At 64.3% G+C, this 15,287-nt stretch overlaps 1 protein-coding gene and 1 long non-coding RNA gene across 10 annotated transcripts; one reads left to right on the forward strand and one right to left on the reverse strand.

Moving 5' to 3' along the window:
- Positions 1 to 66: 66 nt before the first annotated feature.
- On the forward strand, positions 67 to 12,042 carry DENND4B (DENN domain containing 4B). 9 transcript variants are annotated; one of them, XM_040452874.1, is made up of 28 exons: positions 67 to 593; positions 844 to 1,183; positions 1,605 to 1,857; positions 2,054 to 2,123; positions 2,329 to 2,498; positions 2,573 to 2,817; positions 3,114 to 3,180; positions 3,279 to 3,337; positions 3,536 to 3,680; positions 3,885 to 4,060; positions 4,215 to 4,315; positions 4,588 to 4,901; positions 5,088 to 5,233; positions 5,561 to 5,700; positions 5,780 to 5,906; positions 6,281 to 6,506; positions 6,795 to 6,923; positions 7,700 to 7,868; positions 8,123 to 8,290; positions 8,485 to 8,873; positions 8,986 to 9,108; positions 9,198 to 9,367; positions 9,453 to 9,588; positions 9,779 to 10,015; positions 10,473 to 10,590; positions 10,682 to 10,847; positions 10,938 to 11,002; positions 11,128 to 12,042. In XM_040452874.1, the coding sequence occupies exons 2-28, from the start codon at positions 867 to 869 to the stop codon at positions 11,271 to 11,273; spliced, it is 4,572 nt and encodes a 1,523-aa protein (XP_040308808.1). In that variant the 5' UTR covers positions 67 to 593; positions 844 to 866; the 3' UTR covers positions 11,274 to 12,042. The 9 variants fall into 9 exon arrangements, 7 of the variants coding, with proteins under 7 accessions (XP_040308808.1, XP_040308809.1, XP_040308807.1 ...); XM_040452875.1 differs by having other exon boundaries at positions 67 to 285; XM_040452873.1 differs by having other exon boundaries at positions 68 to 184.
- Positions 12,043 to 12,097: 55 nt separating this feature from the next.
- LOC121015690 (uncharacterized) lies at positions 12,098 to 14,212 on the reverse strand. Its single transcript, XR_005783928.1, has 2 exons — positions 12,310 to 14,212; positions 12,098 to 12,205 (listed from the first exon to the last, which is right to left on the reverse strand). It is a non-coding gene; the product is annotated as an uncharacterized LOC121015690 (long non-coding RNA).
- Between the last annotated feature and the right edge of the window lie 1,075 nt (positions 14,213 to 15,287).

Genomic DNA, 15,287 nt, shown 5'->3' on the forward strand with positions numbered 1-15,287 from the left:
CGGGCCGACTTCCGCCCGCGCAGCTTCCCCTCCCGGGTTTCGGGAAGTCCCCTCCCTTCCCCTCCGCGGCGCCCCACGCCTCCAGTCCTCCGCTGCAGCCACCCACCGAGCTGCGCCCCAGCTCTGCGCCCTGGGGCTCGGGGACCCCCGGGGCCCCCACTCTCGGGTTGGGCCATGGCGGCAGGTGAGAACACAGTCGCTCCAGGCCCGTGGGGCTCCCGTCTCCCTCCCTGGGCTCCGCGGAGGAGGGCAGACGGCTCTGGACCCAACTTCAGGATCGCGGAGGTGGGAGGACGCAGGGCTGTTGGGTTGCTGGACTTAGCTTAGGAACAAGGGTACTTGAGTCTGCTTAAAAGACACGAAAACTTGGGTTTTGTGGGCTTCCCTGGAAACCTAGAGGGGCGCTCTTTAAGAACGTTAGCTGGGTCGTGAGGCCCTGATGTCACCAGTAGAGTCGGAAGGTCAGAAACCCCTAAAAAAGACTGTCGGGTTGGCATGATGTCATTGCAGGCCTTTACAGAAAAGATTGCGATCTCCGCAGTCGGGAGCCAGCACGGGTGGGGCCTTTAAAGGGGATTCGGGAGCAGTCTGCGGTCAGAGCCGAGGTCAGCCGCGAGCCCAGAGTGGCGTTCGGCTGGTTTGGGGAGAGGGCTGGCGCCGCCCCGCGGGAGGGCCCGGGTCTCTTTAAGGGCCTGCTGACGTCACGGGCGGGAGCGCTCGGGGTTGGCGGACCACCGCCGGTCCTACCCTCCCCTGGAAGGCCGGGAGGGGTGGGAGCGCTCGGGGTCGCCTCCCGGGTCGCCTCCCTCCCTTCTTCACCTCTCCCGCGCTTGACTGTTCCAGATGCAGTGAGTGAGGGGGGGGCCATGGCGGAGGAGCGGCCCCCCCGGCTGGTGGATTACTTCGTGGTAGCCGGGCTTTCGGGGAGCGGAGCACCCATCCCTGAGGAGCCGTGGGTTCCCGAGCCCAGCGGGCCCCTGCGCCCTCCGCGGCCGGCCGATCCCATCACGGATGTGGCGGTCATTGCCAGGGCCCTGGGCGAGGAGGTGCCCCAGGGTTACACCTGCATCCAGACCTCTGCTGGGGGCCACCCCTTGGAACTCAGCGCCGGGCTCCTGGGTGGAACTCAGCCTGTCATCTGTTACCGCAGGGGCCGTGACAAGCCCCCTCTGGTGGAGCTGGGGTGCGTGGCCCCCTGCATGGGGACTGGGCGGCCAAGGGGCCGGTGTATTTACCTAGTGCTCCCATGGAGGTGGGTCCCCAGCTTCCAGCCCCGCGTCCTGTTTCCCGGTCTGTAAAACGGGGGAAAGAACACCTCCTCAGGGTGCAGTTGACAGGATTAAATGAGGCCACCCACGTGTAGGACGCGGCACAGAGTCAGCAAATGGGGCCTTTTCCTCGTCTCATTTACGAATGAGTGTGCGGGCCACGGAGGGCTCGAGGGGTTGCTGCTGACCAAGAGGGAGAGAGCCAGGGCCAGAGTCCAGCCAGAAGCGGGGCCCCGGGGTCCACTCTGACACGGCTGAGGGTGGGAGGCTGGGAGGTAGGACCGGTTAGGCGGATCTGCCCTGGGCTGTTGACATCTGTCTCTGCTCTGTGCCCAGGGTGCTGTACGAGGGGAAGGAGCGACCCAAGCCCGGCTTCCGAGTGCTAGACACGACGCCCTACAGCCACTCGGCCAATCTAGCCCCTCCCGGCCCGGGGCACCCCCGCACCTACCTCACTTACCGGCGGGCAGCAGAGGGGGCAGGGCTGCACGCCCTGGGCATCACTGACCTCTGCCTGGTGCTGCCCAGCAAGGGCGAGGGCACCCCTCACACCTACTGCCGACTGCCCCGCAACCTCAACCCTGGCATGGTGAGCGGGGCCCGCGAGGCGTTGGCGTGAGGGTGTGGAAACCGGGCACAAAGGATGGCCTAGGGCCTCTAGGGCGGGGGGTGGACCCAGAGGGGTGGCTCTCGTCTCGGGGGACTCCTTGGGGGTGGTAGAGCAAATGGCTCCCGGAAACGTCGTCAGCTATGCATCTGCTCGTCTCTCTTTGCTTCTGGGACAGTGGGGTCCAGCGGTGCACCTGTGCTACAAGGTGGGCCTGGCCAAGGCCAACACACTGGTGTACGAGGCAGGTGAGTAGCCCCTTTGTCCCCCCCGCCGCCCCCCCCCCCCGGCGCTCGGGTCCCTCTGCCCTGGCACCTCTCGGCCGGCACCACCTGCGTGTCCAGAACCCACCTCCCCTCTGCCACCGGGCGCTTCTCTCGCATCCCCTGGTTCCTACACCCCGGAGTCTGATCGGCCCTCCTCCTGGTGCCCCCCACTCCGCCGGGGCCGCAGAGCTGCTGGGCCGCTACCCGGAGGAGGACAATGAGGCCTTCCCGCTGCCCGAGTCGGTGCCCGTCTTCTGCCTGCCCATGGGGGCCACTGTCGAGTGCTGGCCTGCCCAGACCAAGTACCCCGTGCCCGTCTTTTCCACCTTCGTGCTCACGGGCGCAGCTGGAGACAAGGTGGGTGTGCGGGGCGCGCCCCGGGGTCCAGGCCGTGCAGAGCCCGCCTGACGGCCTCTCTGCCCCCCTGCCAGGTGTACGGGGCTGCCCTGCAGTTCTACGAGGCGTTCCCGAGGGCCAGGCTGTCGGAGCGGCAAGCACGGGCCCTGGGCCTCTTGAGTGCGGTGGAGCGCGGCCGGGCGCTGGGGGGCCGGGCCGTACGCAGCCGCCGCGCCATTGCTGTGCTGTCCCGCTGGCCTGCCTTCCCGGCCTTCCGAGCCTTCCTCACTTTCCTCTACCGCTACTCCGTCTCGGGCCCCCACCGCCTGCCCTTGGAAGCGTGAGCATGGGCACCGTGACGCTGGGAAGGGGTGATGAGGGAGGGCTGGGGGAGCCCAGGAGAGATGGGAGAGGTTGCGGTGGGCAGAGGAGTGGGGGCAGGGAAACGCCACGGGCTGAGGGGCGAGTGGGGCCCGAGCTCCACCCCACGCTTGCTAGTTAGGTCCTGACAGCGCCTGCGTGACCTCTCTGTGCAGCAGGGGCTCTGACGGCAGGCGAGGGCCTCCAGGTGGAGCTCTGGGAGGCCCGAGGTTCTGGGGGACAGGTGAAGGACACGCGCGTCCCTCTCTTCCCCAGGCACATCTCTCACTTCATTCACAACGTCCCCTTCCCCTCCCCGCAGAGGCCTCGCATCCTGGTACAGGTGAGTCCTGGGGGGTGTTGGGGGCGGGGAGGTGAGGGGGGGCGGAGGGAGGTGGGCCGGCCTCCGTCATTCTGACCTGCGGCCCTCCTGCCCCCAAGATGTCTCCTTATGACAACCTGCTTCTCTGCCAGCCCGTGTCCTCACCCCTGCCCCTCAGGTACGTGCCCGGGTTGTGGGGTGGGGGGGGGGGGGGGGGGGGGCGGGGGCTGCGGCGACCAAGGACACGTAGGCGCCAGGCAGGAGCGCCCGGCTCTCGAGGTCTGGAGGCCGGGCCCCCGGGGGCGTCTGTGCATAGTGTGTCGGGAGGACTCTCCGGGGTCTCCTGGTGACCCCCCCCACCTTGCGCTGCCCGCAGTGGTGCCAGCTTCTTGCAGCTGCTGCAGAGCCTAGGCCCGGAGCTGGCCGTCACCCTGCTGCTGGCCGTGCTCACGGAGCACAAGCTGCTGGTGCACTCGCTGCGGCCGGACCTGCTCACCAGCGTCTGCGAGGCCCTGGTGTCGGTGAGTGCCCGTCCTGCCCGGCCACCCTTCCCCAGACTCTGCTGCCCGCTCCTTCCTCCCAGAGGGTCCTCGACCTTCTCCTTGGGCACGACCTGTACAGCTTCGGTCCGGGGGGGCTGTTCTCCAGAGTCCCCACCACCCGCGCTGCACCCCCTCTGCCGTCCCCGCCCCCGCCTCAGTGGCCCTCACTGCCTGGTGCTGCAGATGATCTTCCCGCTACACTGGCAGTGCCCCTACATTCCGCTGTGCCCGCTGGCGCTGGCGGACGTGCTGAACGCCCCCGTGCCCTTCATCGTGGGCATCCACTCCAGCTACTTCGATCTACATGACCCACCTGCTGACGTCATCTGCGTGGATCTCGACACCAACACGCTGTTCCAGTAAGAGGGCCGGGCCTCCCCCCCCACCCCCACCCCCACCCCCAACCCCGGGCTGGCGTGTGCCACGCCCCTGCTCACCAAGAGCCCGGGACAGACAGTTGGGGAGGCGGGACACGGGCCCCACCGCGCCTCCTTCCTGCTGCTTATCTCACAGGACTGAGGAGAAGAAGCCCCTCTCCCCTCGGACCCTGCCCCGCAGACCCTACAAGGTTCTGCTGGCTACACTGACACACCTCTACCAGCAGCTGGACCAGAGTGAGAACCCTGTGGGGGCGGGGGGCTGAGCCCACGGGTAGGGAGGCCTGTAGAGAGCTAGGCCTTCCTCGAGGTCAGAGGTTGGGATCTCACCTGGTGGAAGTCGGCGAGAGGCCAGGCGGAGGATACCCGTGTTCCGAACGCCGGGGTGGGGGCGAACTCGTTCCCGGGGAGGCTGGAGACTGCCACCTGACGGGCGTGCTGGGAGCTGGCGTTGGCTCGGCAAGAGCGGGGGTCGAGGCTGGCCTGACTCGGGCTGCCCTGGTCCCCAGCGTACACTGGCCCCGAGGAAGAGGCGTCCTTGGAGTTCCTGCTGACGGACTACGAGGCCGTGTGCGGCCGCCGGGCCCGGCTGGAGCGCGAAGTCCAGGGAGCCTTTCTCCGCTTCATGGCGTGTCTGCTCAAGGGCTACCGGGACTTCCTGCGCCCCCTCACCCAGGCCCCCTCCGAGGGCGCTCGAGATGTCGACAACCTCTTCTTTTTGCAGGGTAGTCGGGGCGTCTCGGGAGGGCTGTCCGGGGGCTGGGGGTCCCGGAGCCGCTTGCTCGCTCGTTCCTTCACTCGGCAAACGTCTCAGTGGGCACAGGTCCGGGCCCTGCGCTCTCCTGGGCTTGGAGGGAGTCCCGGGCACAGAGACGCCCCGCCCCGCCCTTGCGGACATCCCCCCCGACCCCCGGTCTCAGGCAGGGGGTGCCGAGGGATCTCGGGAAGGCTGCGGCCGGTACGTGACCCGTGACCCCGCCTGTCCCCCGCTCCCGCCCCCCCCCCCCAGGCTTCCTCAAGTCCCGGGAGCGCTCCAGCCACAAGCTGTACTGCCAGCTGCTGCGCACACAGATGTTCTCGCAGTTCATCGAGGAGTGCTCCTTCGGCTCCGCCCGGCACGCCGCCCTGGAGTTCTTTGACTCGTGCGTGGACAAGGTACTGGGCGCCGTCCTTCCCTCGAGCCACCGCAGCCTCTCGACGCCCGGTCGGTGCTGGGAATGCCGTCCGTGCCCCACGTGTGGCTGCTTCGGTTGCACACCTCCCTCCGGTTCTGACTCCACCCCACCCCCCCCCCAGCCCGCTGCAGCTCCCTCCGGTTCTGATTCCGTCGCCCCCCCTCCCCCCCCGCCCCACCTGCTGCACCTCTGGGGCCTGAGAAGTGGGGGGCATGGGCCTTGCTGTGCCCTTCAGGGAGAGGCCGGGTCCTGGACACCCTGGCCCGTGCCCACTGTCGTGACCTCGCTCTCTCACCTCCTGCTTCAGGTGCACCCAGAGCAGGACAAGCCTGAGCCGACGCCCTTGGTGGAGCTGGAGGAGCTGTCGGGGAGCGAGCTCACCGTCTTTATCACCCCTCCCGAGGAGCCCCCAGCACCAGAGGGCAGTGAATCCGCCCCCCAGTACTGGTGAGGGCCTCTTATTCCAAGCCCCGCGGGCTGGCTTCGTGTCAGCTGCTCCTGATGTGGCCTCCCTCTGCTCCTCCAGCTACGACGGCTTCCCAGAGCTACGGGCCGAGCTGTTTGAGTCTCCTCAGGAGCAGCCCGGGGCTCTGCCCGTGCCGGGCCCGACCCGCAGTGCCCCCAACAGCCCTGCCCCCCGCCGTACCAAACAGGTAACTGGGACACGGGCCCCAGACACCCCTGACTCCGGCCATCTCCTCATCTGTGAAATGGATGGACTGGCGCCTCCGCTATTATTAGCCGGTGTCCGTGCGCTTGCACGCGCAAAGCACGTGAGACGTTAGCTGCCGTTCCCGTTCCCGTCATCACGGTCGCTCTGTCCCGGCCAGTCTGGGAAGCCAGGGGCTTATTGCCTCTCCCGGGGCACCTGCCGGAGGGCCGGCCTGTCTGCCCGGGGCTGCAGGGCGGAAGCCTGAGTGCGGCACCCCTCCCGCCTCCTCGGAGCGCAGACCCTTGCTCAGGGAGGGGGGTGCTCCTGCCCCCCCCACCTTAAGACCTGTTTTGGCCTGGCGCTGTCCTCACCCAGGCGTCCCCGCCCCATCCAGGAGATGAAGGTGGCCCAGCGGATGGCGCAGAAGTCGGCGGCCGTGCCCGAGCTGTGGGCCCGGTGTCTGCTGGGGCACTGCTACGGGCTGTGGTTCCTGTGTCTGCCCGCCTACGTGCGGTCGGCGCCCTCCCGCGTGCAGGCTCTGCACACGGCCTACCACGTGCTGCGCCAGATGGAGAGCCGCAAGGTGGTGCTGCCGGACGAGGTGGGCCTCCGCGCCCCGCCGCGGGGCGAACCGCGCAGCCGTGGGGAGCCGGGCAGGTGTTCCAAACGTTCCCTGAGTGGGCGTGTTCAGGGCACGGCCGTGGGGACCGACCCTGCGTGTCTGCAGGAAGGGCGGAGACCCTGGGTGCCCCCGGGGACCGGTGGGGTCTGTGGGACGTGGGGAGGCTGCAAGAAGGTGCCTGCTGGGACCGGGGGGAGGGGGGGGACCGGGTGGGGGGGGCGGGCCGGGGCTGGGAGGGACCCTCATCCTGCGCCCCTCCCGGCCCAGGTGTGTTACAGGGTGCTGATGCAGCTGTGCTCCCACTACGGGCAGCCCGTGCTGTCGGTGCGAGTCATGCTGGAGATGCGGAGGGCCGGTGTCGTGCCCAACACCATCACCTACGGCTACTACAACAAGGTGCCGAATCCGGCCAGGGTGGGGAGGGCGGGCGGTGGCCGGTGTGCCGCGGGGAGAGTGCTGCTCCCTGACGCCCCCTCGGGGACCCGCCCTGTGACCACTGTGTCCTACCCCGTGCCCGGAGCTCCTTAGCGCCCACACGGGGCTTCCTCCTACTTGGCCGCTTTCTCACTCGCCAGAGCCCCGACGAGGCGGCCGGGCAGGTACCGCTGTGACCCACCAGTAGCCGTGGGGTCAGCCGGTGAGCCGGGAGCTGCTCCACGCCCGCCGCACGGTGCCCGTGTTTGAGCTCAGCACAACCCCATCGTCCCAGGCGGGCAGTGAGGGTGCAGAGGGCTGGTACCTCATCCAGTGCCCCACGCCCCAGGAGGAGGTTTGGGGGGCTGGGTGTGAACACGGGGGCACGGGGATGTTTCCTGCACTCAGGCCCTTAAGCGTGACCCCAAGCTGCCTCCTGCTTTTTACACGATGAAGCTAACGGCTGAGAAAGTGAAAAGATTTCTTCGAAGCCGTATACTCGATAAGCAGCAGGGCCTGGGTGCAAACTGTCTGCGCCGTTTCTGGCTTCCTCCAGACTCCTCAGCGGCAGCTGCTGCTGATTCCCTTATCTGGGCTCTCGCTCCTGGCCGAGCCGTGGGCAGGACCCACCCAGGCAGGACGTCTGCAGGGGAAGGTGGCCCCTGGGTCCCGGGTGGCGTCCCTGAAACAGGCAGTGGCCATCAGGCCATCGTCGGGGCGTGGAAGTAGGCCGTCTTGATGGGCGCTGTGCTTGGCAGGCTGTGCTGGAAAGCAAGTGGCTGTCTGGTACGCCGGGCGGACGCCTGCGCTGGGCCAAGCTCCGGAACGTTGTCCTGGGGGCCGCTCAGTTCCGCCAGCCCCTGAGGGAACGGCGGCGGCGGCAGCAGCAGCAGGCGGCAGCGCCAGAGGCAGGCGGTGCCCAGACAGGTGGGTGGGGGCCGTGACAGGCTTGGGGACAGCAGCCAGGCTCCAGCAGAGAAGCGTGGGGGGCCAGGGCTGGCCTCGTGGTGGGCACTGGGTGTTCTGGGCACTCTGGGTGGGCTGCGCTTGGCCGGTAAAAAGGGGAGGATGTTCTGCCCGGGAGGGTCCCTGCGACCCCGGTCCATGCGGGGAGCCCTGTGTTGGAATAGAGGGCTGGTCTCTAGGTGGCTGCCTCTTGGCCTCGTCCCCGTCTTTTGCAGAGCCTCGTCTGGAGCGTCACTCCCCTACCCGCCCGCTTCAGCGCCAGACCACTTGGGCTGGTCGAAGCTTTCGGGACCCAGCTTCACCCACAGGGCGCCTGGTGAAAAGCGGCAGCCTGGGCAGTGCCCGCGGGGCCCAGCCCACCGTGGAGGCCGGCGTGGCCCACAGTGAGTACCCTTGTCTGACCCCCAGTCGGCTTTCCTAAGCACTTGCCAGGAAGAGAGGGGTTCTCTGTGGGGGGGCGCCGTGGAAGCTGGAGGACCTCGTCTGGGACTCCGTCGGCTGGGGGTGGGGGGGGGGTTGTGGCGCCAGAGTCCGATCAGCCAGGGACCGTGTTTCCCGACTTTTCTCTGCCCCGCAGTGATCGAGGCCTTGGGGGTCCTGGAGCCCCGGGGGTCCCCTGTGCCCTGGCGAGACGGAAGCCTCTCCGACCTGAGCTTGACCGGGGAGGAGCCGGCGCCTGGGGGCAGCCCGGAGGACTCGGGCTCTGCCCTGAGCACCCAGTCCACTGAGGCCCCGGAAGGGCTGAGTGGGCGGACGCCCAAGGCTGGTGGGCGTCAGGACGAGGCCCGCACCCCCAGACGAGGGCTGGGCACCCGCCTGCAGCAGCTGCTCACCCCTTCCCGCCGCCCCCCTGCCTCGCGCGGCCCCCCGCCCGAGCTGCCCCCTGACCCACCTCCCCCAGCCCGCCGCAGCCCCATGGACAGCCTCCTGCGCCCCCGCGAGCGCCCTGGATCCACTGCCTCTGAGGTAGCCGGCGAGGGGAGGGTGCAGCTGTGGCGGCACCCGGGGGCCCAGGGGGGCTGCCAGTGCGGAGCCGGCCCCGGGGAGGCCCTAAGGGGGCTTTCTCCTGTGATGGCAGAGCTCAGCCTCTCTGGGCAGCGAGTGGGACCTCTCCGAGTCTTCTCTCAGTAGCCTGAGCCTTCGCCGGTCCTCAGAGCGCCTCAGTGACACCCCTGGGTCCTTGCAGCCGCCCTCCCTGGAAGTGAGGATAGCCCGCATCCCTCCATCAGAGGCGGGGGCAGGGGAGGTGGGAGGACGCCTCCCGAGCCTGGCGGGGTCTTCTCCCTGCAGATCCTGCTGTCCAGCTGCTCCCTGTGCCGGGCCTGTGACTCGCTGGTGTACGACGAGGAGATCATGGCTGGCTGGGCACCTGATGACTCCAACCTCAACACCGTCTGCCCTTTCTGCGCCTGCCCCTTCGTGCCCCTGCTCAGCGTCCAGACCCTGGATTCCAGACCCAGGTGCCCGAACCAGGGTGGGTGCTCCGGGAGGGATGGGGGGAGGGGAGTGGAGGCCCAAGGGCTGACCCCTCTTATCCCTCCACAGGGCCCCCAGCCCCAAGCCTGCCCCTGCCGGTGGCAGCAGAGACGCTCCTGTCCCCGGGGGCCCAGGCCCTGTGCTCAGTGACCGCAGGCTGTGCCTCGCCCTGGATGAGCCCCAGCTCTGCAATGGGCACACGGGGGTAAGGGCTGGCGAGGAATTGGGTCTGCGTGTGTCGCCCAGCAGGGGGCACCGGGGGTGGCAGGGTGCGATGGGCATTGAGGGCAGGGGGCATCTCAGAAGCTGCTGGACGTGGTGGCCCAGCGGGAACCCGGCACTGAGGATCGGGCCGCGATCCTCCCTGAACCACCCACCCTCTTTGTGCCTGACAGGGTACCTCCCAGCGGGTGGAGGCTGGGGCCTGGGCGTATCTGAGCCCTCTGGTGCTGCGGAAGGAGCTGGAGTCGCTGGTGGAGAACGAGGGCAGTGAGGTGCTGGCATTGCCTGAGCTGCCGGCTGCCCACCCCATCATCTTCTGGAACCTTCTGTGGTATTTCCAGCGGCTGCGGCTGCCCAGTATTCTGCCCTGCCTGGTGCTGGCCTCCTGTGATGGGCCCCCACCCCCCCAGGTCAGTGCCCCCTGCCCCTGCTTCCTGAGCGCTCCTTCCCTCACCTCCCAGCTCTGCCCCTTGGGCTTCGGAGGTGGCACCTGCTTTGACCCCTGGCCTTTTCACGCCACTACTCAGCCTCGATTCTCTCATCTGTAGAATGGCACAAGCATCCAGTGCCCGGGGCTGTCAGACATCTCGTGTACCGCCCAGCACCTGTCACAATGCCTCCTTGACATTCGTCTGTTCGTCCCACCACATACGTACTGGGCACCCATTAGGTCCCGGGCAGCGTGTAGGCAGTAGCGACGCGGCGACTGCAGAGCAGAGAGCGTGCTCTCAGAGAGCCCGCGCTCTCGTGGGGGATGAGCATTCCTTCCCTCTTCTCTCTGACCGCATCCCGGAACACCGCTGGTCCAGGTCTCGTTCTCTGCCCGCCACCTCCTGAACCCGCCCCCCTTCGTCTTGGCCCCTGCAGGCCCCGTCTCCCTGGCTGACACCTGACCCGGCGTCTGTGCAGGTGCGGCTGCTGTGGGATGTCCTGACCCCTGACCCCAGTAGCTGCCCACCTCTCTATGTGCTCTGGAGGGTCCACAGTGAGTCTGGTATTTGGCTTAGGCTGGGAAGGGGTGGCTTCCACGCCCCGAGGGCTTGGTAACCCTGGCTGCCTTCCTTCGTTTCACACAGGCCAGATCCCGCAGCGGGTGGTATGGCCGGGCCCCGTGCCCGCACCCCTTAGCATGGACCTGCTAGAGTCGGTGTTGCGCTATGTTGGTCTCAGCGAAGTACACAAAGCCGTGGGGCTCCTGCTGGAAACTCTGGGGCCGCCTCCCACAGGCCTGCATCTGCAGAGGTACGGTGCTCCCATCTGGGAGGTCCCTGGCCTCCTATCCTGGGCTCCACAGTCGTTTTCTCTCACTCGTCCCCTCTGCCTCCATTGCAGGGGCATCTACCGTGAGATCTTATTCCTGACAATGGCCGCTCTGGGCAAGGACCACATGGACATAGGTGAGGGAGCAGGCAGGGGACTGAGGAGGTGAAGGATCTGGGGCCAGGTGTTGCGGGGCGGGGGGGGGGGGGGGGAGGGCGCTTGGAATCCTGATCTGTTGACTCACCTCCACCCTCTTCCCTAGTGACCTTCGACAAGAGGTACAAGTCTGCCTTTAACAAGTTGGCCAGCAGCATGGGCAAGGAGGAGCTGAGGCAGCGGCGGGCACAGATGCCCACTGCGAAGGCCATCGATTGCCGGAAATGTTTCGGAGCACTTCTGGAATGCTAGGGACCCTTAAGCTTTTGTCTCCCACCTGGGGTGGGGAGGTGAGGGAGAAAGGGTTCCAGAGATAACCTGCTTCCCTACTCCTTCCATACAGGAGTTGGGGACGGCCTGGGAGGCAGGCCCAGCCATAGGCACCGAGTGCATGGGCAGCAGGAAGCGGGACCCCCTGTGACCAAAAGTCACAGTCCCCTATCTGCGGCCTGCCCAGTGTGCTCACGCTGATGTTATAGGAGGTGGGGGTGGTGTAGGGGAGTTGGCACAGTTCTGCTCTTCCCCAAATTGTACCAGGAACTCTCCTCCAGGGCACCCACAGATCTGCACCGCCCTGGTCACGTTACAAGTTTTTGTTTTAAAAAACAACTGGAAAAATACAGAGCTACTGAGCCTTTGCCCTGAATGGGAGGGAGGGATGTCATCCCACCAGTGATGGTTCTTCTTCCCCAGAATTGCCGAAGTAGCCCGAGGCTCTCCGTTACACCTTCCTACCTTAGTGTTTGTATTTTAAGTTATTTATTTTGGAGCCATAGCCCCTTGCTTAGGAGGCTCTTAGGGATGGTGAGAAAGAGAAGGGACACGGGGCACCATGGTTCAGTGGCTTGTAGCTGCGGAAGAGGCAGGGGCCATCTAGAGGAGCCCCAGACCCCCCTCAGGAAGAACTAAAGCCCCGTCCAGTCCAGTCCTTCCCGCCCAGGGCCCGGACCGTGCAATAAGGGTCGTTCCTTGCAAAGTTTTGTTGGATGTAAATATAGTAAAAGCTGCTTCTGTCTTTTTCCTTCTGCGTCTTGTTTCCTGGATCTGGGACAGCGGTGGGGGATACCTTTTCTTTCTCCCCGACTGCACATCTTCCTTTCTGCTTCTCCATCCCTTTGCAGCCTCTGGGGTGGCCGGCTTTCCGGGACCAGGTCTGGTGCCGGTCCCCTGGGGCCCCGGGAGCTCTGAGAGCAAGAGAGGGGTGAGTCTGGCGCTGGCCGTGGTGGTGCCAGTCCGTGTGGCACTTCCGGCCCTCCCACACAATCGCCCCCTTGTCCCTCACTTGTACCCCACACAAAGGCTCCATTCTCCGGGGGCCTTGAGCTCATCCCTGCCTCCTTTCCCTCTCGGGCTTCTCCAGCACCGCCCCATAGGACGGCCCTCTCCCTGGTAGTTGGTGTTGGCCCTCTCATCGCCCTGGGAGCCCTGGCCGTGGTCCTAGGCCGCTTCAGCTGCTCTAGCCCCGGTTCCTACTCTTCCAGCCAGGGTCCCAGCCTGGGGACGGCGCCAGGAAGACAGGGGCGAGGACTGAGGCGCTCCCGGCATGTGGGCAACAGGGAGACGGGCCGCCTCGGAATTCTCCCTTTCCCGTATGATGAAATAAATTCCGGAAACAATATAATTACCAAAGGGAATTAGCCAACAAAACAAATGCCTTGGGTCCTTCCCCGGAGGGCAGGAGTGTCAGCGGAGGAAGTAACTTAGGTGAGGCTTTATGCAAATTCCTGGGAGTGGAGAACGGTGGCTGATGAGAGAAGTACTATCTCTAAATTCTGGAAGCTTCAAGCCACAGGACCGACCCTTCCCCATCCTGTGCCAAGCGTGGTAGGTGCTTTTCCAGGGCCCTAAAAGAGCTGCACAGGAGGGAAGCAGGGGCTTAGGAAATGCCATCAGTCTTGCCAGGGACGAGGAGATGCCTTCTTCAGTGAGGAACCCTCACCTCACCCCAGCTTCTGACCAGACCTCATCTCCCACAATCAACCTCTCCCTGTGTCTGCAGGGGAGCAACAGCCTTTCTGAAATACACCTTTCTGTTGAGTGTAGAGTGTCCAGCAGTGTGCTGAACCGTCTGGAGGTACAGAGAGAACTTTAGGGCTCTGTCCCTACCTTACAAGAGCATACAATCTCATTGGTCTAGAGTTCCCCTTGACTCCCAATGATAATCATCCTTGTCTCCAGCTTACACCTCTCACCTATGGGCTTCCTTCTAGACACCTACAGACAGATGGGGACAGGACTCCAAAGTTCTTCAAACACGAATATCGAAATTCCAATAGCAAAGTACTCACTATGACGTCTGATAACTCGGTCCTGTGGCCTAGGGAGCTGTATGAGGGGAAGGATATGCCTAAATTACCTGGCTCAATTTTCTCCACCCACACTTTAGAGCAAGTAGGCTTCAGTGTGACAGAATTTTAATTAAATCTTGTCTCTGCCATTTACTAATTGTATTGTATCAGCCAAATTAACTGCTGTGCCTCATTTTTTTCCTTGCCTGCAAACCGAGGAGATTATTCGTCAAGATTAGTTATATAAACCACATAAAGTGCTAAGCACGCTCCGTAAGTGCTAGCTTCGAAAAGAGAACGAACAAACAGGCAGTCTGCAGAGGGAAAGGTCAGGTCCGCTCCAACAGTGAGCCCTTGGAGGACACACGTCTTCCTTGGAGTTTGAGCACTCTAGATTCAAAGTCCCCTCCACGGTCTTTCTGTTGAAAGGTATCTTCGTCAGGCCCGGCATCTTCAGCCACCATGCTCCCGGAGTCTGCTCTCGGCCCGATGGCAGAGAACGGGCAAAACAGGTTAGGGAAGGCCTGCGCCTTCAATGAGGGCTGGGACTTTGTCACAATTCTCCTGGATCCCCAGCACATGGCAGGCCCTCTGTCTTGTATGTTAAGTAACTGAGGCAGCGAAGCCATCAACATGAAAAGCAATTTTCAGTGCAGAGCAAAAAGCAAGGTGGGAACAACAGGTAGACAGCAAGAGAAGCTGAATTTAGAGCTAAGAGGGTGGCAGTGAGGAAAACTCTCACAATAGTTACCATTTACTACGTTCACTAAGTGCTTACTATATCCTTGGCACTGTTCGGAGCATTTTAAGTGTACTGTTTTTTTGTTTTTAATTTTTCAATGTTTATTTTTGAGAGACAGCGCGAGTGGGGGAGGGGCAGAGAGCGAGGGAGACAGAATCCAAAGCAGGCCTCCAGGCTCTGTGCTGACAGCTCAGAGCCCAACGTGGGGCTGGAACCCACAAACTATGAGAACGTGACCTGAGCCCAAGTCGGAGGCCCAACCGACTGAGCCACCCAGGCGCCCCTAAGTGTACTATTCTGAAATCCTCCCAAGTACCCTATGAGCTGGGCGCTCTTCTCAGTACTCTCATTTTACACATAGGGAAGACTGGGGCACAGAGAATAGACATTAAGTCCCTTGCATCCAAATCCTACAGCTGGTGAGAGGTATACAGCCCAGGCAGCCTGACTCCAGAGACCACGTTCTTCATCTGGACCTTAGGAGCCAGAAATTTAAGAATGGGCGCACCCCTTTGCGTGGGCGTCCAGGGTCCACCCAGCTTCATGGAGCATCCTCCACCAGTTTCCTTTGCCTTGATTTCTAAAGGATTTGAGGGGCTCCTGGGTGGCTCGGTCGGTTAAGCGTCTGACTTCAGCTCAGGTCATGATTTTCACGGTTCCTGGGTTCCAGCCCCAGAGCCTGGAGCCTGCTTCAGTTTCTGTGCCTCCCCCCACCCCCTCTAAAAAATAAACATTAAACAAAAAGTAGCAATAAAGGGTTTGAAAAGGACATTCTAGTGCTTCTGGAGCCAGTTACCCCTGGTTTCAAACCACTGCCTCCTCCGTAATTAAATGTCCGACCTTTGCAGGTAACTCAACCTCTCTGAGCCCGACCCTGATGTACGTGGGTTCAGGCTTCAGCCCTGCCACTTAGCACGGGTGACTTTGGGCACGTTATGTCCCCGCCTGTACACTGGAGACAACACTATCTCCCTGGAGAGTTAGGAGCAATCAACGAATCAGTCCGCGGAAGGCCCAAAAGAGTAGGTGATGAGCCCGTAGCGCAGCGCTCGCCAGCGGCTCCCCGGCACCCTGACTCCGGTCACTGGATCCCGGTCCTCGAGGAGCTCGAGAACCGCTCCGACAGTTGGGCTGCAGGCAGGGAGGCCGGCTCGAGGCGCCGGGCCCAGGCGCGACCCAGCGGACGCAGCTCCTCGCGCCGCGAGCCCCGCCCGCCCCTCGCCCCGAGGCCCCCGC

This window comes from Herpailurus yagouaroundi, unplaced genomic scaffold (genome assembly GCF_014898765.1).
Source record: "Herpailurus yagouaroundi ecotype Mexico unplaced genomic scaffold, PumYag 207, whole genome shotgun sequence".
NCBI classification, from domain to species: Eukaryota; Metazoa; Chordata; class Mammalia; order Carnivora; family Felidae; genus Herpailurus; species Herpailurus yagouaroundi.

Excerpts from the sequence above, each read along its gene's own strand:
- DENND4B (XM_040452873.1), top strand. Across the intron at positions 3,338-3,535 it reads TCCTCACCCCTGCCCCTCAG|TGGTGCCAGCTTCTTGCAGC; the intron begins GTACGTGCCCGG and ends CGCTGCCCGCAG. Across the intron at positions 9,109-9,197 it reads TGCAGCCGCCCTCCCTGGAA|ATCCTGCTGTCCAGCTGCTC; the intron begins GTGAGGATAGCC and ends TTCTCCCTGCAG.